This window comes from Osmerus eperlanus, chromosome 21, assembly GCF_963692335.1.
Source record: "Osmerus eperlanus chromosome 21, fOsmEpe2.1, whole genome shotgun sequence".
NCBI classification, from domain to species: Eukaryota; Metazoa; Chordata; class Actinopteri; order Osmeriformes; family Osmeridae; genus Osmerus; species Osmerus eperlanus.
In genome coordinates, this window is record NC_085038.1 from 8686815 (window position 1) to 8710676 (window position 23862).

Below are 23862 nucleotides of genomic sequence, written 5' to 3' on the forward strand. Positions count from 1 at the left end.
GGAGGGCTGGAGAGATAGAGGGATCAACTCTCCAGGGTTCAGCAGTGCATTGAATGACGCATGCACGCAGAGCTCTGGAATGCTTAACGTGGCTCGGGCTACACAGCAGATCGTATCAGTTTTATTGTGGTATGCGATACACGCTACTTAATACCTAGACTGACAGCTCAATTAACTAATTGACTGCAGCAACTATTACATGCCTGTGGGCGGTATGTGAAATACAGTAACAAACATACACAAAAAAACATTCAAGTTGTTTAGTTAATTTATTTAAATAAATAGATTTAACTCTAACACATGCATATCCAGACAGTACATGCGTACAATACAAAGTATTACACTTATTTACTAGTAATACAGTTGATTGAACAGCATACTGCAAACATAGAAAATAACCTACAAAACTGTATCCAAAAAGCAGTTCTGAAAGTAATACTTTGTTTGCGAACTCTGCTACTATGATTGCACGCTGGTACAAAAGGCACAAGGGTATGGTTCAAACAACCTGACAGAAAACGTCAACCAGTAGGACTATCGGGTCAGAGAAGCCATCTCCTGGTTGTTAATCTCCGGGAAGAACCCCCATGGTTTCTGAGTGGCCCAGTGCTATGGGCCATGCGCAGGCTCCAGTCTGCCTAAGGCGGTGGGGAAAAGAGGCTGGGGCTGCAGGAGACTCTGGGTGTAGGTGTAGGGATGCAGGCTGGCCCGAGGCCTCCTCTCGGCCTGGGCTAGCGGATGCTGGGTCTGGTGCTGGGTGAGACCCTCAGCCCGCGGGCCCTGGTGGATGTGGAGACTCGTCTTCAAGAGCTGAGCGGTGGACGCCACCATGGCCAGAGAGTAGGAGGAAGAGGATAAATCCAAGGGTTGCTCTGAGCATTGGTGGAAGCGGGACTGGGGGAGCAGAGTGGGGGAGGGATGTTGGGGGAAGTCTGCTAAAGGCACGGGGGTCTGTAGAACGTAGGACGGCGGGCGTGGGTGGGGAAAGTCGAAAGAAGGAGGCGGAGGAGGGTGAGGCGGAGGGGCGAGGGGAGAGACGGCGTGAGGGTGAGGGAGGAACAGAACGGGGGGCTGAGGGGAGGCGCTGGGGAGAAAGTGATGCAGCGGGATCTGGACGACTCTGCTGTCAGAACGGGAGAGAAGAAGAGTCAGAAGGAACCGGCCCCTGGGTCAGACTCGGTCTAGGACAGCTGACATGGAGACGCTTCTGGCCTCACCTGTGCTGGAGCAGGGCTTCCTCCCTGAGAGGGGCGGAGGGCGCACAGTGGGGCAGCCCTTGGTTCACCCAGGGACTGGTCGGGGGCATCCACACCTGACGCCCGGGACTCTTGAACCTGTTCAATCCCAGGAGACCCTTCGCTCGGGCCTCCGCCCTCAGCTGCTGGCGGAAAGCCCTCAGACCTAGGGGGGAGCGGGAGAGGTCAGAGGTCCAACTCTGAAAGAGCGGTTGAATCCAGCCCTCACAAATCTTGTCATCTGTCTGCCGGAGACGGCCGGACAGTGTGCCGGTTTGCAGTGGTGGAGAGAGACGCAGGGAGCAGCCTTGTACCTTGAGTGAGGGAGGTTTCAGAGGCCCTGCGGCCCTCCTGGAACCTCGGCAGAGGGAGGCTGTCCCGGGCCTGGGCCCACACCTGGGCCTGAGGAGGGGGCAGTGGGCCGGATGACTCTGTGGGGCTGACGGCTCCGGGGGCCAAGGATACGGCAGGAGCTTTGATGGAGGTTGTCGGCGGGGAGCAGCCATTGTAGGAGGAAGAGGAGGACGAGGAGGAGGAGGAGAAGAAGGAGGACGTCTCACAGCTTTCCAAAGAACCCTCGCCGGATGAGTCCACCAGAACATCTGGAACTGACACGTTCATTGTGGTTAGGTTTAAAGACATGCTTGAACACACAGGTGGTTTGTGATAAGGGCCAACGTGTGCATAGTACTTCTTGAGTGATTTAAGGAATGCGTGTTTTTACCCGTGCGTGTGTGTGTGTGTGTCTTCTCTCTACTCACAGTGGGGGGGAATGCGCTTGTTGCTAGCGGGGACTTCCGCCAGGGTGTGTCTACGGGAGGAGTTTAGAGACACGGGGAGGACCTTCTGATGGCCTCCTCCTTCCTCCTCCTCGTCCTCCTGCAGCTCCTCCCCCGGGTCTCCGTGCTGGGCCTCGTCCATGCTGGTCTGCAGCAGGCTGCCGTGGGCGGGGCTTGGGATGAAGCCCGCCTCCTCCACGGCCAAGGACGGCCTCCGGCCGCGCAGTTCCTCCATCTTCTCCAGCAGGAGGCAGTAAATCGCAGAGAAGTGGTTGTAGCTGCTGCTCTGAAGAGACTTATAGGATAAGGAGTGGAGAGAATGATTAGATTATAGTACCTGACTTTGAAGAGTCCTTACCAGATGGCTCAAACACTTCACACAGATTCATTTCTTGCCATTAACGGATAGCAAAGTAGACTTTCCAAAACAACAAATAACCAACTATTGACTTTGTAAAGGGACACATTTACTGCTTATCTTCGTACGTCATCCAAACCTCCCGCCTCTCACCTCCACGGTTCTCTGCTTGTCGATGCCCATGGTCTGCATGACTCCCAGGACAGACTCGCTGTACTCCCCTACAAAGGGCTCCCTCTCCGGGGCCAGGGGCCAGTGGAGGGCCAAGGGGGCCGCGGTGGGGTCTGCCTGCAGCCAGCGGTGCTGCTTGATCTGGGCCACGGTGATGCGCTTGGACGGGTCCAAACACAACATCCTCCTCACCAGGCTCTCACAGTCTAAGGGAGGGGAAAGGACTATAGAATCAACAAGTCATCCACCATCACAATGGTGGGGTTAATGATTAATTGATTCCTAATTTATAGTGGTTATAAACATGGGTTATTGTAACATGATCATACGGATGGTATTATATGGTATTTTATGCAAGCAGCATCATTTATTCATCAGCATGGACGGTGATCTCATGTTCCACCTACCCTGGGACATAAAGAAGGGGATTCGGAAGCGCCCCTCGGTGACCTTCTGTCTGAGCATGTGCAGGCTCGGGGCGTCAAAAGGCAGGGCGCCACACACCAGCACGTACAGCACCACCCCCAGACTCTGACGAGCAAGGAGAAGAGCACAGGTGAGCGCCCGCACACATCCAGCGACCTTCGACCCCCGTTCCTCTGGGTAGAGGCCCGTCAAGCTGCGGCTCTGCCTCCGGAGTGAGAGCTCAGCGAATGCATGGGGCGGCAGCGAGTGGCGTCGGGTGTGGTTCCTCACCCAGATGTCCAGAGAAGGCCCCTCGTACTCCCTCCCTTCGAAGACCTCCGGAGCCGCGTACGGGGGGCTTCCACACCACGTGCTCAGGGCCTCCCCCTCGCTGAAGAAGTTCCCGAAACCAAAGTCTACATGCAGGAACAGAGAGAACATTAGAGATTTGTAAATTTGTCATATGGGGGAAACGGTGTGAAACGGTGCATGATCAATTATAGCATCGTTCTTTTAGATGTTCCTCCAGACTCTTTTTTTCTGATTAGTGGATAGTCCAACATTGTCTCTGGATACCTGCTAGTTTGACATCCAGGTTGGAGTCCAGTAGGAGATTCTCTGCCTTGAGGTCACGGTGAACAATGTGGTTCTTATGGCAGTAATCCACCGCTGTGAGGATCTGCCAGAACTTCCTCCGAGCCTCGCCTTCACTTAACCGCCCAGACGAAGCCAGATAATCTACATGTGGTATGTGGATATTGAGAAACATGTGGAATGTTATACATGAGGAAACTCGTGGTCGTATAAACATTTGGTCATAAGAATGACACAACTCTCCCCTTACCAAACATCTCTCCATTTTTGGCATACTCCATCACCATGTACAACATGTCTTTAGATTCCATTACCTTGAAATTAAAGAAATATTTTAACAAGACAGGGATTTCAGGGATCATTTGCTTAACCCTAGTGTAACCGTCGGTTCATTGTGACCCTTCAGTCATTGTGACCCACCGTCGTGTTGCGACAACTTTACCCAATACAAAAATAAAGTGAAGCATTTTCTTTTAACCGTCTCGCTGTCTCAGACCCCCCACAGCGCGAAGGTTAAAATACAATGCTTCACTTTGTTTTTGTATTGGGTAAAGTTGTCGCAACACGACGATAGCGATGGGTCATTGTGAACCTTGACCCGAAGGCAGCACAAGGGTTAAGGCCATATTTGGAGCGGAATAGTTAAAAAGATTCGTGGAAAATGACGATGCCTGATACCTAAAACCCCCTCGAGACTCAGTAACTCAGAGGGGGAGGGATAGTGTCTGGGAATGAAGTCGCAACGCAAAAAAAAAAACTGCATAACCTTCTTAAACAAATAGAAGGAGGAACTGAGAGGAGGAGAGAGGGAGATGACCTACCTGGTAAAGCTTGATGATATGAGGGTGGTTCATCAGTTTCATGAGTTGAACCTCTCTGTATATCTTCTCGAGGTCTGAAGGGTCTAGTGTGGTTTTATCAATAATTTTTATGGCCACCTTAAGTCGCAGACAACAAAACGACATCAAACAATGCCTTTTATTAAGTAAGTTATGATGATTTAATCCATCAGGCTACTGTCTACTGGAAACAGCAATGTCATAAATAAAAGTTACGCACCTGAGTTTTTGTGACTTTGTGACATGCCAGTTTGACAATTGCAAAATTTCCTTTGCCTAAGGTCCTGATGATTTCATAGAAACCGACCTGCAGCGCCTTGCCGGGGGGTGAGCTTGGAGGTGACTCCGCCGATAAAATCACCATGGTGAAAGGCTTCGAAGAAATCAACTAATATTAATAGAAATGTTTCAAATAAAAAAATTATTTGTAATCAAATATATTTATCCAGACCACTCATCCAACTGCATCTTGAGAGAAGAAAATGAATGGACTACCTTCACAACAAATCTTCCAGTTTCCAGAACATATGCGCGCACCTGTTATATTCCTCCTGTGTCCATCCTTACAGTGCCTATTTTGCAAACATGGGATCAGAATGAATATCCGTCCTCTGGAAACAAAGCTCGTTCAAAAGGCTCCTTGGAGCCCTGCCAATATGAAACCCACTCCGTTAACGTCACTCTGGCGTCAGAGGCAGAGCTCCGGGCGGTGCGCAAGGTCAGCTCAGCTCAGCTGTGGCACAACCGCTTGATGGAGTCTGAGTTGCCAAGAAACTGATCAACGACTGGTGGCTGAGTCGCGGGATATGTAGCTCAAGGCTGGTAACAGTTGTTCAAAGTCCCACGTGGATTTCAGTCCGATCTGTTGCACAACGGAGATGTCAACAATGTCTGGATCAGTCCAGTCTAAGTTGTAGCCAGTACATCATATTTCAGAAACAAACTGTTTCTGACTTTACTGTAAAGTCAAGACCCAACTTTGTTTCTGTTTGACACTTCATTAGCCATTTCAAAAGACAGTGCAAACACCTGGTCACATGGACCTGAATATTCTCCTGTGTTTATATGATATTTATATCAGTGTGTGGCTTAAACCCACGAGACTGTATGCTAGACTGTCAGCAGTGCAGACTGGTAAAGCATGTGCAGTGAAAGCTTACCCCAAGTTTCATCTCTTCACTCTCCTAGACTTATCCACTTACCACTTATGACTCAGTTAAAGACTCACCCATTTGTTCCTCTCACCTGGGTGTGAGTGATGAGATTAAGGTGTCTAAGAAGATATCTTGATATAAATAGCAGGGAGACTGTTTACCTTGAACGGTATGTCACCGATTCACATTTACACTTCGAATCGAAAATCTGCTTTAATGGTAGTGAAAACATTTGAACCCAAATGTAACATGAACGTAACTTCATTCCTTAGCAACTGAGTGAGAGAACACCAGAAGCCGCTTGTAAACTAATAATGGCCGGGTTTCCCAGATTCGTTAAGAAGCTCTTAACGCTAAGAGCTTCTTAGGAACGTTCTAAAAACGCTCTAGAACGCTCTTAGAACGCTCCTAAGAAGCTCATAGCGTTAAGAGCTTCTTAACGAATCTGGGAAACCCTGCCAATGTCCCTATGGAACTTCGGACCTGTGGCCACAGTCACAGTGCTAACATAAACATACCACACGTACAGTCTAAACCAGAAGCAAATGACCTTGTGTCGCAAGACCCTCCCATAAAACAAACACAAACAACATGGAACAGTTCCTTTGTGGCAGTTCAACAGTAAGAACAGAGCCATTTCCCTAATGACTTGTCAAGCATTCAAGAACAACAGTCCTCAGACAAGCCTCAAGGCCCTGACAGAGGTAATGTCTTCCCCAGGCAAGGAGGGGAAAGGGCAGGCTCGGCTTTCACATGAGCGGTCCACCATGGGAAAAGCTCATTAACGTTTGCTCCCGGATCGCATAGAATGGCTGACCGCCTTTATGCGAGTGGGACGTGCGCGGCTTTGTTTATGCCTCGGTCGGACTCGGAGGTGCTGAGCTCCGGGGGGGAGACGTCCCAGAGGGAGCCCAGATCGTCCAGGGTCTCCTGCGCTGTTAGCCTGAGGGCAGGGTGGCGGCTGGAGGCCAGCTGGCGGATGCGGGCTAGAGGGAGAGGGTCCAGTACCCCTGGGCGCATCAGGGCCACAACCTCCGCCTCCAACAGCAGAGACTGGAGCAGGCGCAGGGAGTGGAGACAGACTTCTTGGTCACCATCTCAGAGAGAAAAACACCAAAAGGGAGGGAGAGAAATAGAGAGAGGGCGAGAGATGGAGGGAAGGGGGAAAGAATTGGAGAAAGAGAAAGAAAGCGTTCTTAACCCCCTGACCACACGCTGAGTACTGATTGCTAACATCAGAGGGCATAGGTCGGATACTCTGAGTGGAAGATGGCTTGGCATCAAACACATAAACACACGTTCCACAGTATCCATGTGTCCAGAGACATGAATGCACGCACTCTCATCACCAACTTACGGAAGTCGCCATGTACGCACAAACCGAATAAAATAAAAAAGAAACAAAGCTATTTTATCATCGTAAATGTCAACGTTAAGCCCATCTGTTCCTGCTCTGGTCCGGCCCCTCACCTTCCAGAAGGGTCCAGATGAGAGGGAGAAGTCCTGGGCTCTCGCTGATGTACTTCAGTCCCTTCACACTGATGCTGACGTTGTATAAAGCCATTAGCATCAACCTGTATCGCAATACCAGAACAATTGACACAGTTTCAATCCCAGAGAAGAAACACTGGCCACTGGTGTCCATTTACAAGGAACTACAATAACCACAAGCCACCTGCACAATGACGACACAAACAACTGTAGTCAGGAAACTACAGTAACCATCTGTATCCACCCGTAGTACCATTACAGTGACTAGTCAAATGGTTGGGTGTTAATGACTCATAAATGCTTTATGTAACCCTCACACTTTTAGCTTGGGGAACACCCCAGTCTTCATAAGCTCCAGTAGCTGCATCAGAGTGTCTAACAGGACGTGGGCTGAGCTAGACAGGAAGTCCCGCCCACACGTTACAGCGGCCACATCTTGAATGAGGTGGATGGAAATTAAACAGGTTATGAAAGGAGCAACATTTCATAGACAGTAATAGTTACAATTAGTTGATACCATCCTTCTCTGCAATTGTGGCACAGTCTAGAAACTCACTGGTGATGACTCCAGCCAAGGCCATGACAAACTGGTGCTCATGGGAGTTAAAGTCCTGCTTTTCATTCACAGCCTCCCCATCCATAGACTTGACAAAGCTCTCCAGAGTCTGACCTGCTAGGGTCAGGAAGGACTCCAGCTTACCCTGTGACCCACAGACACACACACAGTTCATATGTTTCCCATTCAGTGAAGAGGAGTCCGGGGTGGCTACGGGTGTAAGCAACTGTGAAAATCAAGACAACGTTGACAGGGAGCACAGGCTGATGAATCGTTGAGAGAACGGGAGGGACTGTGGCTCACATCGGCTAGGATGTCTTTGACAGCGTCCTCCTTGCTGGAGGCACTCCACAGCAGGGTGCAGGCGGAGGCCCCGAGCCCTGTGCAGAACTCAGCCTGTTGCTGGAGCTGCTCCCGGCCTTCCCAAAGCTGCTCCCTCAGAACCAGCTTCTCCTGGTGACACACGCACGCACACACACACACACACAAATATGCACGCAAGCCCTAACAAGACCAAAAAAAAACTCCCGACTTTGACACAAGATCTCCTCTCAACACCTTAGTGCATGCCCACCGTGGAGAGGTTTTGTCACTCACCTCCCTCTCTTTCTGGCACTCACTCTGAGCTGCATCCAGTCTTGAACGGAGATGCAAGCACTCTTGCTTCAGCTGTTCTTGATCCTGGGCAAGTTGATTTGTCACTACAGCACACAAACAGAACGGTCTCACTTGATCTCATTATTATTTTCTTGGCTGTATAAGATAACGTATCATTTATGCATTTTCTAAGGACAAGGATGTTATTTATTGCCAAATTAGAGCAGGCTTTATAGTTATAGCAAGTTAGATTGGCTTACTTGTTTGTGCAGTACGGGATCTATGCATAATTTCTACCAGATCCCCATTAACTTTGGGCAGGAACTCACGGAGCTGCATGACTTCCGTGGTCAACATCTCCAACTCTCTTTTCCTTACTATAACAAAACTATCACGACTGTCATCCTGTAACAAAGGGGTGTGATTCCACTTTTGTGCTGAGCTTAAAGCATGAATAATGAACCTTGCATGCCGCCTGGTGGACAAACTCAGAGAGAGGGCGTAATCCTCTCAGTCTCGTACCGTTAGCTAGCTACTGACTAGGCCTACAGCCATTAAGTGCGAGTTTTCCGCCAGCTAGCGACACACAAGTTTCTTCTGAGTGACAATATAACTTCTACTCACACAGACTCATATTGTAAGGTTCCCACAATCTGTATTTATTTTGAAAACGTGACAGATATATTTATTTAGCTTAGCTATCAATTACAGGACTGCAGATCAGGTTAATTGAGGTGATGGGTAGCCTACTGTACCTTGTTAACTGGGGGCCTCCAAAACTTACAGTACCAAGAAACATTTAGACAAATTATTAGTGACAAATAATTGATAACTGAATTATTAGGATACCTTTGCCAGTTTGCTCGTTGAGTCCACCGTTTGAATCATCGTGTATTTAGCCCCACACTGAATGTTGTTGTCTAAGGTAGGCTACAGAACTTTCTCCTGTCGACGCAATATCTTGGGTGTTAGTCCAGCAAGAGATGGTCTTAATGCTATAGATACTGCCATGAGAGACATTTACATTTTGTCGTGTATTTTTGGAGCATTAGGTTGACTTACTGGGTATTGTAAAATCTGAATGCACTGCGGGCTGTAGGGAGGGACAAAGAAAATACGTGTTAACCTCAGAACACCTTGTGCGACCGTGAACACACTTGAAATTAAATACGATTTGAGCCAGGAGGTGTGTGGTAGTGTGTTCAATATGCGCATATTTCATAAAATGTTACTGTCATCTGCTTGTGTGCTTTTAGCCATACTTTAAAATAAGAAGCAAAGAAATCAGAAACAAATTGGTACCATATGCCTGACTGTAGATTTAATGTCATTAAAAAAACTCTTAACGGGGCCTGATTGAACTTGCATTTGTAGGCTACATCAAGCGACATGCGATCCAATCCGTGATTCCACAACGCTATTTCATTCTCGCCTAAGTTGAGTAGGAGCGCATATCTTTCCTTCCTCCTTTGTGTACCGTGCGCACGTTACCGGTGAAGGAACATCACTCTCAGGAGCGCGGAAGGAGTTGCATTCTTGTCTGTGATAGCTACGTTGAAACGACATCTCTCATTTCACTTACAGCTGTGTTCTTCGAAGCTGAAACATGTCTGTTGGGATCGAGTCTGGGTTTTCGAACGACGAGGTGCTCAATATTCGTTTCCCTCTTCACCGGGCGTGCAGGGATGGAGACGTCGGTGCTTTGTGCTCACTTCTCCAGTGCACCACAAACCAAGCTGACCTAATAGCGGAGGACTCTTTCTATGGATGGACTCCCATTCATTGGGCTGCGCATTTTGGGAAGGTAAACTGCATTTGTAGTGTTCGTTAATTATGGATTGAGACCCACCGAAGGCGATGAATCGTGCCATTTTGAGTTAGCTTGCAACCATTCATCGTTATCGTGGCTAGCACTCGCTAAATAATCAAAATGCCACCGATAAGCCAATCTAGTCTATCGTGTGCTACTTCTGTAGGCTAATATATACACTGTCTGCGATATGTCATTTCAAGTGGAAAAAATAACATGCGTAGTTCGGCACAATACAATGAAAATGCAACGCTGACTAACGTTCTACTACAAGCATGCTGTGTCTTGTAACATCTGTTTAAACTAACAACAGCAGTTGATTTATAAAGTAAACTGTTGTTTTGCTAGAGTCTGTTATTCTAAACAAAATATTTTTTTTTCATTTTTTGATGGCGTCGCATAGCTTTTCATTGGCTTACTCTTGACCAATGATAATCAAAGCGCCAAAGTTGTAACAGTCAAACGGTTTAAACTGTGGAATGACCTAATGCCTAGTACGGGCTAAGAAAATAAAAACTTGTTTAACCCACAATCAGGGTGTTTTATTTTTGTATTTAAATTGTACACATTTCTGGCTAAAGTGTAATTTCAAGATGTAAGGATCATGATGCCAAGTGGGGCAACCTGCTCATTAAAGATAATTGGCATGGCACTAAATGACCTAATTAATGCAAGGTAGTAGTTGTTAATTCCGCATTACCATAATTGTTTTGGAACGTGGAGTATTCTAACGGATGAGTGGAGGATTGGTACTGACTTGAACTGGAGTCTTTTGCGTATTCAGGGAGCCTGGGGGGAACCTTAAAAAAAAGAACAGGAAAGAATTGGCAGAAAAGAGCCAGCCCCTTTACATCTGCTGACTTGTTTTTTTTCTCCCACCCAAGGGCTGCAGCTGCCTTGTGTGGGATTCAAGCACTCGAGAGGAGCTGTGTGTTTATTTGGCAAGGTTTTGTCTATTGAAGGTTCCACAGGTTTTTGAAGTGGGAAGAGTGATTTAAGGCTGAGTGAAGGAGAGATGACAAATCATTAGTTACTATGGTGTTCAAAAGGCAACACCAGAGCCTTGTTCAGTCAAAGAATGGCCAACTATATTATTATTATTACTGAGAAACTTTGAATACACACAGTAGGGGAAAAAGCAAGTCAGCTAGCTAACTCGGTCTTAGACTTTTTTTGGAATGTTGCATGAACTACAAACACACCTTTTTCAAGGGACATGCAGCTGGCAGACAAAAGGTCTACTTAGACAAGTTTATCTTTTAGGGAGGGGCCAAAGTTAATGTTTCTGTGAATGCTGGGAAAACAAGTTTCCCGCCAAAACAACTCTGGGCTGACTACACCCAAGTCTTTGGCCTTGGCTGGACCTGAGGGGGAAAATGTGATAAGTGTGGCTACTGTGATGTGAAAAGGCCATTTTGAAAAGATGGATATAATTGGTCTGAGTTCCATGTTCATTTTAAAACCACACTTATACATTGGTGTGTGGTATGAGTGAAACAGAGGTTTATAAAGTGAAACTTAACTGACGTCCGTCAGAGAATGAGTGAAGTTGATCATTAATGCGTAGCCTAATGGAAACTACTCCACAAGACAACGAGCATGCATGGTTGGTAAAGTCACGTGGTCCTTGTAATGATTATTCCCCCCTGCCCCCGCGCTCTCTCCCCTTTTCCGTCCACTTTCTCCCTCGCGCAGCTGGAGTGTGTGATGCGTCTGGTGCAGGTGGGCTGCGAGGTGAACGCCATGACGACAAGGTTCGCCCAGACTCCAGCCCACATCGCTGCGTTCGGGGGCCACCCGGAGTGTGTGTTGTGGCTGCTACAGGCCGGGGCCGACATCAACAGACAGGTGGGTCTCAAACCTCCACCACCCTGCTGGCTCCACAGACCACCACTGACCACCTGCCTACCAGACCGACCGCGAACGGCACAACGTGCATCCTTCCATGCTGCAGAACAAATTGCCCCTAAGGGGGACAAATGAAAGGTCGCAAAACAAAAGGAAACCTCAGCGCTCCAAAACCTGTGCTTCCCAAGGCCCTGATATCTCGTCCACAACACGTATTGAGATATCTCCTACTAGACAGCACCTCCTCCCACTCGGCAGTTCTTTACCAGCTCTCTCGCAGGCCACGTAGACCAGCTTGATCCTATTACGGGATCAGGTTTGTCTCTCTCTGACGCTGGGCGCCGTAGGATGCTCTACGCCCCTGACCCCGGAGACCCAGACCCTCTATCATCCTTACACGCTGGTCAGCTTACGCGGCAGCATGTAGGAGGCTGGCCACGTCACGGCTTGGGCTGGAGGACGAGCAGGGGCCACCTCCCATCTCCAGAGTATGAAAGGGAGGGGGGGGGGGGCGGGGGCGCGGGCGGGGGGGGCAGCCTAGCCTATCTGTGCTGCCATGACAGCGTAAGTGCACCTAGAGGCTGTGGGCCAGAGAGGCTCAGCCGGGGAAATCAGATTAGGAGGTCACGCTTGCGTAATTCCCGGCTCCATCCTGTCCACCATCTCTCTCAGCCTTTCCCTCGCATTCTCTATCACACACTCTCTCTCTTCCCCTCTCTCTCTCTTCTCTCTCTCCCTCATTCATTCTCTCTGCGACGCTTTGATATTTAGACTTTCTTAATGTTTTTATATTCTTTTTTCGGTGAAACAGACAATCTTAAATGGGCTGCTCTGAAGTTGATTAACCTCCTATTAATAAAGTCTGTTCCGGGCAGCGACTCCAATGGGGTTTAATTTGTCTGACAGAGTCAAGACAGGCGTAGGCTGAAGACAGCTGAACTTGGCCCAGTAATCCCTATCTGTCTGATGAAATGCACAAGGGGGTGGTGAAGCTACGGGGCGGCGTTATGGCACTGCCCTAAAAACGGGCACGACGGGGCAGATGCACTTTCCTCCACATCCGCGAATCGGATCACTGACAGTGAAAAACGGGCCGTCTGACCTACATTCCACCAGAGCAGTAGCTGAAGTTGAGCCCGGAGGCAGGTTTGCTGGGCGAGAGTGCTGATGTGATCCTTGGCCCCAGGGGGCGCTATTAAACGGGGGGGGGGGGGGGGGGGGGTGAAAAGTTCAGCCCCGGTTCCGGTGGCCCAGTGTATGAATATACGTTTGTGCAATGCAGATGTACGATTTTTCCTTATGGTACATTGGAATCGGTCAATGCACTTCAATTTCGGTGTGTTTCTGTAGACATGATGCCTTTTTCTCTGTTTTGCACCCAGGACTATGTGGGTGAGACTCCTATCCACAAGGCAGCCCGAGCGGGTAGTATGGAGTGCATCAACGCCCTCTTAATACAGGCAGCTAAACCTGAGTAAGTCCCCTTCTGCACACCTTCCACCACACCTAACCTGTACACGAAATAAAGCTTTGTTACCACGGAAACAATGTTATTGTGAAGAAGGGGAAACTCCACCAGATGATTTCAGTGCCACATTTTGTCCTCAGGGCGTATCGAAACGTGAATGTGGCGTTTCTGTAGATACGTTCTCTGTTTAGTCTTTGGTTTCTACCGTATTGTGTAGAAATGACATGCACACCCAGTACTGTTCGTTAAAGATGGACAAACATTGTCCGGGTAAAGGGAAAAGTGCCTGTTATTTGGCCCACATCAGTTCACAAGTAGTTATTTTTCATCACGGTTCTTTAAAGTGACACAGAGGGCAATATTGAACCTTTTTTTTAAAAGTAATCTTCTGCCCTTTTGTAATTTAATTCTGAATGAGCCAGATGGACTCATTATGCCGGGGGGGGGGGGGGGGATTTGCCCTTGGTCAAGCCATAAGCTTGTTTGTATTGGGGTCTCCAAATCCTGCTGTATATATGTTATTCAAATAGCTTAGCTAAATTGCATACCTACCCTTTTTTCTTTACGCCACACTTGAATATGTTGTTGGGGTTCCTCCTTTAATAAATCTGCTTCCGTGGTGACTAATTTTGTATGTATGTATTGATATAATTAATTGGATGGTTATAATGTAATGCTAATTTAACGATAACAATTCATGTTTGGCAAGGTATGGGGCAAATGCACATTTCCTCTTAATTGAATCGTAACCCCTGGCCGTAGCTTCTTGCTCCAAGGTTAGTAGACTATTGTTTATCAGCAGGCTAATAAGGGTTAACGGAATAGTGTTGTTTGTTGGTGAGATGTAGTAAATGTAATCACTCACAGATGGCCATAGTCCTTAAGCATTGCAAGTTAAATCTGTCCTGCCAATAATACTCCCACAAACGTGGATATTATTCAATATAATTATGGAAAGATTTGTACCAAGATTTTAAGGGACTTCAACATGTAATAGTCCTAGTAGAAATGTTCACTATTCAACTGTTTGGCTTGATGTCCCATGGTTTTTAATCACTCTAGTCATTTCAGAACTAATTAACACAGTCACCCAGTTAGTCTGCCTGCTTTTGTTTTAGTGTCCCAGTGATTACTCATTTGATTAGCAGGTGCAGCAGATCTAAGGCCTTACCAATAGTTGGCACAGCAATGTAATGATTGGTTGTGCTACTAGTGACCATCTGCCTTATCACATTGAATCCCTGCACTGTTGTCTGTGCACCTGCCGGCTTCAGAGGACATTGTCCCTTGACTTCTAATGAACTGGACTCCTACTGTTCTTGAGAGCCCATTATCACACGTTGCATTATAATTTAACGCCTCATATTCATCCATCCAACATTTTAAAATGTGGAAATGTGCATTTGGTCAATGCTTTTCCCCCAAAAGGAAGTGTGTTAAGTATTAGTCATGTTTTAATGCCTTGATAGTATTGTTAGTCTGTCTAACAACATTTGCTTGTATGGTGTGATGCTTTTCCTTCTTTGACAGCTCCAGACATGGCATGTTAGCTCTTACCTTAGAAGCAGAAAAAAAGGATTAGGGGATGATTTGGCAGGGAAGCTTATATTTTGTTTTGCCCTGCAGTAAGATTCCAACTAAAGATGCTTTCTTTTAAAGTGCTCATAAGAAACAAGGTAACTTTTGGAAAGAGCGTCTTTGGCTATTTAATTCTGTGTCAGTTTGCTTTGTTAATGTTTTACAAAGAGTACCAATGGCTCTCCAATACCTACTTAGCCCCTCCTTTTTCTCAGACTTGCCAGTCCGAATGTGGACCAACCAGGACACATTTTGGCACAGAGTTTATGTATAATTCGTTTTTTCCTGTTTTGAAGACAATTCCTTTGAGTCTTTACAGACATTTAAATTCCAATTTACTTATCGAATTGGCAGATTTGTTTATTTTTCAAAGCAACAAAACGCATTTAAACCCTTGAATAGGATAAATAATGTTTAAATATTGTTAAAACTGTAAGGAAGTAGACCCTTCCAAGTATAAAAAACAAAGATTTTAGATTTCTCTTAAATCAGTTGAACATGGTTAAGCAACGATTGGATGATTTTCAAACAGCTGGGTCACCTGGCTATCGTTCCCTTGCTCATTCCAACCACTTATTCATCTGTGAAACCTCAACTTTGCTCCAGAGAGGGCAGGAAGTAGGTCCTTTTATTCACTGGGTTTATTTTGGTGTATTAATGGACAGAAGACTGAAGAACATTCCCCTTTTGATCTTGTGAACATTCTATGCTCGCATCTTTGAAGACTGATCCAACAGCTGACCAGTACCCGACAAGGAGAACGCACGGCTGCCAGCATTCATTTTCCTGCCAAGATAATATTGAAGGAAAAACCACAATTGCATTTCTTTTCCAAATTTGACATCTTCTCTGCTGCCTTGTTTTGTGTCGCAACTCAAGCAAAAAGCTATCAGCTTTCACCTTTAGTTTTTTTTTTTATGCTACTTATGTGAATTTTGTACCTAAAATTGTGTATGAAGCAATCATCTTTCTCACAGGCTTGACTGGTTATATTTTAGAACAAATATACAAAAATCATTTTTATTTTTGGCCTTAACTATCTACAGTAGCAAAATGGCTTTACTTGAACGTCTCCTTGAGTGTGGTTGTCCATGGATCCATGTTTTTCAACTGTAGAGCATCTCTTTGAACCCGGTTTGTGGTTGATTTCTCTTGTCTTCCTTTCTTGCCCATATCCATGGGTCTGAAACATTCCAGAACACCAAGATTTATTGGGATTTCTTGTTTGGCTCTTTTTGGCCTTTACAATGTCAGTTTTTACATATTTGAGGAAATAAGTGGACTGAGTGGACTTTTTGACCCGCACACTTGATCATCAAACACCGCTTCAAACCGCCTTTTTAAACAACAATTCTTTGTCGATTCCATTCCTTATATAGCTTAGAACCATTGCCTTTTCTGTCCAGTCTACTCTGGTTTAAAAAAGGCTAGTGGTGAATCAGGAACAATCAAGGTTTTGCTGTAACCGTGAAGATAAAACAATTTAAGAGAAATCTAATTGTAAGTGCTTTGTGATATGGGTCAACACGTTGGCATCAAATGCTGTCAATTTATGGCAAAACATTATTATAAGCTTCCAGCCTCAAATCAGTGATGGCACAAGTGTCGTACAACAGTCAGTGGAAAGGAAAAGTGTTGCCAGGACAGAATATTGTACATTCAGTGAGAGGTGTCTCAAGCTAACCATAATTCTTAAATGTCTCTGTTTATGTCAGACATATATACTGTTTAGAATGTTTTAACTTAGATCTGTATTTTAAATGATATTTACTACCTTTTCTCTTATGAAAAGGCCATCCTAAGAATTTTATGCAAAATTGTCCTGTCACAAAAAACAAAACCCCTACACGTTTCGATGTTTTACAGCTATTGAATTTGAACATGACTTGATTTTTTCAAGTAATCCCAGAAAGGGGGAGCATTCCAAATAGGCACTGCAGAATCTGCCACAAGTGATTCAGCGAACATCTTACAGTTGTGGCAATGAGTGTTCTCACTATCGCTTCCTACAGTATCTACACACTGGCAAACTGGCGAGGTATTTCTTGCAGTGATTGGTTTTAATGCTAGGAGAGCAGTCATGATAGTCTGTCTAGACCTGCATGCTTTGCTTATACCATTTTTTTTTAATCTCATCTACTTCAGATACTAGCTAACTAACCTTTTGGATTTTAGCTCAAACTCAGGACTAGGGCTGCAGGAATAGGGCAATTTTAGTTTCATAGCAGTAGATGGTCAGGTTAGAATATTGTTTTTATGGGGTTTCCTCGCATTAGAAACAAAGCATATCAGGAATGAAGGGGAAGGGGAAGGGGGGGGGGTAATTATCATGTTTCCACAAACAAGATCTGTCCTTGATGTCTGTTGTGAAAATCTGTTGGTAATTTAACTTTTAAATGAGATTCTCATGGGTCTTACTCTCATTGTCAGACAAGATGCCTTGTTAGATTAAAGATAAAACAAAATTGCCTACCAATTTACTTTTAAAATTGTACTGGATCTGTATTCTATACGATGTTAAACACATCACTATTAATAAACAGGAAATTACCGGTTATAGTTATTTTGGCGTATATATTACATGTATAAACAAGGATATATTATGTCCTTAACCTATTGATGGGATTTTTCAAGGGTTATAAGGACAAACGGTTAGCACTTCTTGCTTATTGCTAGTATCAGAATTTAAGATGTAAAGACACCATAACACTATTTAGGTGTCCTTTTCAATAACCTGTTTTCCCCAAGAATACTGTATAAAATACTGTATTACAATATATTGTACTCAATTATTTTAGTATTTTGCCACTGGACTGATATGCTACTCAATAGCACATTGTTTCCTAGATGTTTTTAATCCATCTAGGTAGATCATTACTAGATGTTTGCATCTAATTAATAGATACATGTTTTCCTACTCGTATAACCTCAGGATGGATTTGTACGTGTGTCTATTAGCTGCAAAGTACTTGTGTTGTCTGACAATGAGAAGGGTTGCCTTTATTAACTCGCTTGTTTGTTTTTCCCAATTTACGAGACAGTTCAGATCCTGTTTGGAAACGTATTCTTTTTTCTAAAATAGGGGGCACTGTGGGAATAGGTGTACTGAAGTATTCTGTTGATTTTATTTATTTTAAAATGATTCTTCCCATGAAATTAAATGCTATGACCTAATACATGCAGCTGTTTATGATTTTTGTATTCTTTTGAGCGTTGTTTCATAGACTAGACATTAAGAAAAGAGTCTAGAGTAGAGTCCATGAATCCATGAATGATCAATTTCTAAAAGTACAATTGTCATGCAAAGTTGGTGTGGTGTCTATACGGTTAGTGTTAAAACCAATAGTAATATTGTATTCTTCCATTCCAACATGGCCTAGCAATGTACAAACATGCATGTTGTGATTTGGGGGAAAGATACCCAGATTTGTTTTTGAATATGTATATTTTCGGAGGTTCCCCAGTAATGCCAACAGTCTGACAACTCTTACAGCCATGAAATAAATCTTCCTCTAAGAACCAGATGTTCTGCCCACGGCTCACGTTGAAGGCCAAACCTTCCTGGACACCAAACAAATCTGAGACTTGCCATCTGTGGAAACAGTACTGTGTCTTTGCTCTTTTTTTAAACATCGCCGTGTACAGTAGAGCCAAAGAACCTTTGTGTAGTCAGACAAGCAAATGTAGTACATTTTGACAGAACTGCAGTGTTAGAGCAATTATTTCTATGTCTACACATTTTATAATCATTCCCATGTTTGCGTTAGCCTGTGTTTTGTGGCATGCATCCAACTGAGAGTGACAAGTAGGACATTTACTGTTCTGATAAACATGGCATCGCTCCTTTTGGCTATTATTCAAACGTACTGCAGGTCATGGTGAAACCAGGCCTATGTAACTCTAGAGTTGCTCGTTCATGGATTCAGAGATTTGTTCGGTTCACACTGCAATGGGAGATGATCGAGCCCAAATGGAAGAAACTATTGTTAATTATGAAGAATGGCTTCATTTATTGCTACATTTTGTTCTTTCACATTACATGTCATACTACTTTGATGTTGACAGCACGTCTACAGGCGATGACGGTACTTTCTGCACACCAGTCCTTTCAGTTTGCACATTATGCTTGAAAGACAGGAGCAACATGATGAACTCTTTTAATGGATTTGTCCTCCGTTTCTTTGTGGTTCCAACCCTCAACAGTCATGAAGATCTGATTGTGTGCTTTCTGAACGTTCTTCTCAACTTTGAAGGAGAGATATTATTTTTGGTCACATACCTGCTGGATTTGTAAGATTGTGACCTGGTTCTCCGGATTAGTTCTTGTTGGCCAAAAAGTAAATCAATTTTAGTAAGAAACATTATAGAGGAGTCTAGTTTAGAGAGGCCAGATTTTAAGTGCCCATTAACATTTTAGCAGGCTTAGCGGTCTATATAACAGTCCATTATGGTACACCTTAGAGAACTGATATCCCTCATCTGTACTCGTCTTTTCTCTTACCGCAAATGTGCTGCCTACTTGTGGGAAACTTCCACGCTCGTCTCCAGTGCAGACAAATGAACACACAAGACAAAGCATTAAGAAAGGTTTTAGTCTCACATCCTTGAAGATTGCCCAAAAGGATCAAGTCCCTTTTTTTTTTTTTTTTACAAGTGGGACTACTTTCTCCTTGAATTATGAAAATTCATGAAAACCCTTTCCTTGTCCTTGTCAACGTCTTTGGTGCCTTTAAAAACACATATCCTAATGTGACAACGGTGTTTAGGAATTTAATCTTTCTGAGTATTGACCCTTCTGATGTGTGGCTTCTGATCATCTCCCATTGCAGTGTTTACCTTCACGTGAAGAGATTTATCCAGTTTAGACATTTTAGTTTCATGATGTCGTAGAATAAATCGTAGACTTGCACGCAGTGAGGACAACGGTTAGAATGAGACTGTCGGCAGAGTAGATTGGCAGAGTTAAAGATTTTCTTCTTGTGACTTTGTTTTGTGCGAGCTAACGCCAGGGTTAGCTTTGCTGAGGGTGTCTTCTCTCACCGCACAGCTTGAGGAACGCTAGCGGCCTGACGGCGGCAGACCTGGCCCATGCCCAGGGCTTCCGGGAGTGTGCCCAGCTCCTCTCTAATGCCCAAAACCATGTCAACCAGCTGAATGGTTTCCATGCCAATGGGGCTGTCAATGGTAACAGTCAAGGTCGGGGCCTTCTCAACGGGATGGCCAATAGAAAGAGGCTGCTGGATGACATGGAGTGCAACCACACCAAGAAAGCCAGAACCGACGGTAAATGCGTTTTGCGGGCATTTTATTATTCCGATTTAGTCTAGAAGGACTACCATGTGATTGATTTGTCTCGATATTTCCGCAGGTTTGCTCCCACCAATGAGGATGCTGAATGCTTGCGGCGTGGAGATGGAGAGCATGCACGTCGAGTCTGACCGGGAGGCCGTGTCAGGTGGGACTGGCCACGATGCATGTGGGCCCGTGTGCACAGGACCCCAGCAGGACTGGGGGCCCAAGGAGATCTCCTCCTCCACTGGCCCCAGAGAGGCTCACACATCCACCCAGCCCACCACTGTGCAGTTCCCCTTCCGCTGTACTAACTCCTATGCTTACCTGTAGCGGCCTTTCTCTGAAACCGTGCTACACGTTCTTAATTGTGGGTCTGGGTGTATTAATGATTGATATTTTAAAGATATGAGCCAGGCGGGACTGGTCTCTTGACATCACACTTCGTTGAGTCTACATTGGTTTATAATATATAATGTTTTTCTCAACTAATGCCTACTTGTCATGTTCTGCTCAACATACAGTGTTGATATGCATTTATGGCACGTTCATGTTCAAGATGTATTCATACCCTGGCCAGTCATGCATATTTATGCATGGATTTAGTTGGAATTGAAATATGGAACCGGATGCACTCTTACCCTTTCAGTTACTACGGATGCCCTTAATGGACTTAAAATTCTATTTAAGTGATTTCCTATTTGATAACCCTGCATGATGTGCAGTTTACACCACACGTTTTGACAGTGACACGTGTCCCTTGCTTTTGGATTTTGTTTTTGCACACCCGTCCCTTTTCATCCACCTGTTGGTCATTTCCCAGTGTACTCCTCTGTTTGGAATGCTGATTGGAACCACGTCCGTGTGGTGTCGCTTTTTTGGACCAACCTTATTGGTCCCTGTGGTGGACTTGATGAGATTTCCTCTGTATCCGGCCTCTGTTGCCAATGCTCCAAGTGTGACAGTGGCGTTAGTGTTTGAAAGCATGTGTCCATTAATACCCATAATCTTGACAGATTGCATGGCAGCCAGGCATGGCGTATTTCAGAAAAGCCATGGAATTTTCATTCCAAGTTTACCATCCACCCTGCATCGTTTTAGACAGTTTTGGCCAAAGATAATGTGTTACGGTTATGTTGGGTTGTGAGAACCATGGTGCTCCAGATTTTATTGAATTTTGTGTGTTTTTTTTAAGGGCAAACTTCCCCTGTCCTGACAATGATTGTAAATCCTAAAGGAAGCTATCATAACTAATTTGATTGCACTGTAAAGTTGACTATTTACGTCAAAAACTGTAGCAGTTTATTTAACATGCATGACTATGCAAATGCTTGCATAAATTGCTTAATCTAGTTATTTCCTTAAGGGGATCTGGCAGAAGGGATTGCAGTATTATACAGTGTCTCTTTTTGATATTAGGCTAGCTTTTCTGCTCTTCCACTGTATTTGACAGTGGCCAGTAGTACATTTTATGACCAATAATCAACTTTGTATTTACAAACTAAATCAAATTTAACTCAGTGTTTCAGCTCGACTCTGTTAGTTTTATAGTGTGCTTACATTTGCTGATTCTGGCAGCTTCCTTCATATTTTATTCCTGTATATCGATCCATTAAAGTATATCACCCCTTGTACAAATCTAGTTCGGTTTGGAGTGTTTTTTTGTGAGTGTGTGCCGTATGTGCACCTGTACAGTAGTATGTTTATATGAGACAAATGGAGCATTGGCAGATATAGATCAAAATATAATTACTTTACAGTGTTGTAATTAACCTCTGAGATGAGGTGTGCTGAACGATGAAGTGTGTCTAAAACTGCTCAGGTGTTTACTCTGGAGTCGGATTCAGATTCAAAGGCGGCTCACTGACCCCAACCATAATGGGTCTTTGGCATGCCAATGTAGTGTGGCTTCCCTCTAGTGGCTAAAGGCTGTAAAATCAAAGTACTCTCGAGTTGAATCAACTACTGTTCATCAGTAAAACATTCCAGGCAGGTGAACTACAACCACCTCTGGATGGACAAGAGCAATCACAAAGATTCAAAAGTCATTGGCATCAACTAGAAAAAGGTATTGGTACAATGGGACATGTTGACGCATAACAAACTAAACCATTTCATGATGATCAAACAAGGATGGTGTGGGCAAAACAAAATCCAGATTTGAGGCGATGTCATCTGTAGCGTGCGCACACACACACACACCTGGTGTTTGGGGATATCTTGCCATGAACCTGCCAGGCCAAATCCTTCTCTTCTCTTGTCCATATCTCCTGTCTTATACCATCACATGTCTGTGTGACGCATATCTTTTTTCAAACGGCAGATGACCCCAAAACCACCGCTCTGAGGAACAAGCATGGCCTCTCAAACGGGACCTCCACCAATGGCCACTGCGCTACCAACGGCGTCTCCACCAATGGTTTTAACACTCCTTGGGGATTGGTGGCTGCTCTCTCCACTGGGAACGGGCTGTCCTCCAGGCAGCCCGGCCAGGGACCGGGGGCCGAGGAGCCCAGGCGTCGCTCGGACGACATGTGCGGCTCCCTGCACCAGTCTGGCAGCCCCAGCAGCTGTGTCTCCCACAGACCCTCCTGGGGCGTCATGGCCTCCGACCTGGGGGAAACCTTGCACTACGGGCACTACCACGGTTTCGGGGACACCGCGGAAGATCTGACCGACACGAGCAGCCGGCTGGAGCACAGCACCAGCGTTCGGGCCGAGCAGCGCTATGACCAGGCGGTGCTGAGCACCATGCACCTCTACCACGGGTCTTAAGAGGGTGAGCCCTGCAGGCCGTCCGTCTACCTACGTGTCCTGGTGGCACCTTTTTGTGCCCTACGCCGTCCGCCTTAAACCCAACGGTGATCTTGGTATTGCACTGAGGTAAAGAGAATGTCCAGACAGATCATAGGTGTGTTAACATGTCTACCAAAGGGACAAAAAAAAGAAGCAGTTTTTCTTTTGTATTTGACAATGAAATCCTTATTTTAATCAACATTTTGTGTTGTAAAACAAAATACTGTATGTGGTTGTAGTAAGATTATTAGTTTGTGTGTGATATTGCATTTAATGCATTTAGTTTTTCAAAGGTGCTGGTTATTAGAATGATTAATGCCAGATGTGTTAAAACGAAAGGGATATAACTTATGTTAGATTGTGCCAATACTACATATTAGTATACTGCCTATTTAGTATTATATGGCACTGCTTGTGATGGAAATCATTTTGTTTGTACAATACCTTTTCTTACCTTTCTCATGTTTTTCTTTAAACCTTAGAGCAGAAAATATGTAAAACAGTATTTGTCAAACTGACTTGAAACAATCTCTGACATTTAGGTTTGTTTATTTTTTATCACCATTAAAAGGGTATTGAACCTAATGGAGTGTTTCACGTTTGTTACACTGCTTTTGCATTTTCGCAAGGTTGCAAGAGTCTCATACCGTATGTAATCTAGAGATAAAAATGTGCTTATTCAGACTCCAGGAGTGTAGACATGCGAATGTTTCTCAAGGGCAAGTTTTCACTGATATGCATTCTGTATTATAAACTAACGTTTTTTGTCCTTGCAAATATTCCATTAAATTCGGCATGGAATGTTATATTTGATCACTTCTGCATCTCTTCGTCCACCTCCTGCACCCTGCTCACGTGTCCATTCACTCGTGCGTCACCTGCGCAACTATTCCG

General features: G+C 45.0%; 3 protein-coding genes across 11 annotated transcripts; 1 reads left to right on the forward strand and 2 right to left on the reverse strand.

Moving 5' to 3' along the window:
• Positions 1-246: 246 nt before the first annotated feature.
• Positions 247-5244, reverse strand: LOC134007833 (serine/threonine-protein kinase SIK2-like). 7 transcript variants are annotated; one of them, XM_062447543.1, is made up of 12 exons: positions 5049-5244; positions 4602-4953; positions 4364-4480; positions 3793-3856; positions 3525-3686; positions 3240-3364; positions 2951-3074; positions 2526-2749; positions 1997-2309; positions 1550-1843; positions 1218-1401; positions 247-1120 (listed from the first exon to the last, which is right to left on the reverse strand). In XM_062447543.1, the coding sequence occupies exons 2-12, from the start codon at positions 4743-4745 to the stop codon at positions 610-612; spliced, it is 2262 nt and encodes a 753-aa protein (XP_062303527.1). In that variant the 5' UTR covers positions 4746-4953; positions 5049-5244; the 3' UTR covers positions 247-609. The 7 variants fall into 7 exon arrangements, with proteins under 7 accessions (XP_062303527.1, XP_062303528.1, XP_062303531.1 ...); XM_062447544.1 differs by lacking the exon at positions 5049-5244 and having other exon boundaries at positions 4602-4769; positions 4919-5026; XM_062447547.1 differs by lacking the exon at positions 5049-5244 and having other exon boundaries at positions 247-1047; positions 1093-1120; positions 4602-5018.
• A 750-nt stretch (positions 5245-5994) lies between these two features.
• Positions 5995-9279, reverse strand: hsf2bp (heat shock transcription factor 2 binding protein). Of its 2 annotated transcripts, XM_062447552.1 has the most exons (9): positions 9242-9279; positions 9029-9124; positions 8440-8584; positions 8180-8283; positions 7886-8035; positions 7583-7727; positions 7344-7461; positions 7006-7109; positions 5995-6632 (listed from the first exon to the last, which is right to left on the reverse strand). In XM_062447552.1, exons 2-9 carry the CDS (start codon positions 9065-9067, stop codon positions 6358-6360), a joined length of 1080 nt encoding a protein of 359 aa, XP_062303536.1. In that variant the 5' UTR covers positions 9068-9124; positions 9242-9279; the 3' UTR covers positions 5995-6357. The 2 variants fall into 2 exon arrangements, with proteins under 2 accessions (XP_062303536.1, XP_062303535.1); XM_062447551.1 differs by lacking the exon at positions 9242-9279 and having other exon boundaries at positions 9029-9167.
• A 329-nt stretch (positions 9280-9608) lies between these two features.
• Positions 9609-23774, forward strand: ankrd10a (ankyrin repeat domain 10a). 2 transcript variants are annotated; one of them, XM_062447549.1, is made up of 6 exons: positions 9616-9983; positions 11685-11837; positions 13220-13311; positions 19931-20166; positions 20252-20338; positions 22496-23774. In XM_062447549.1, the coding sequence occupies exons 1-6, from the start codon at positions 9786-9788 to the stop codon at positions 22945-22947; spliced, it is 1218 nt and encodes a 405-aa protein (XP_062303533.1). In that variant the 5' UTR covers positions 9616-9785; the 3' UTR covers positions 22948-23774. The 2 variants fall into 2 exon arrangements, with proteins under 2 accessions (XP_062303534.1, XP_062303533.1); XM_062447550.1 differs by lacking the exon at positions 11685-11837 and having other exon boundaries at positions 9609-9983.
• Positions 23775-23862: the final 88 nt, after the last annotated feature.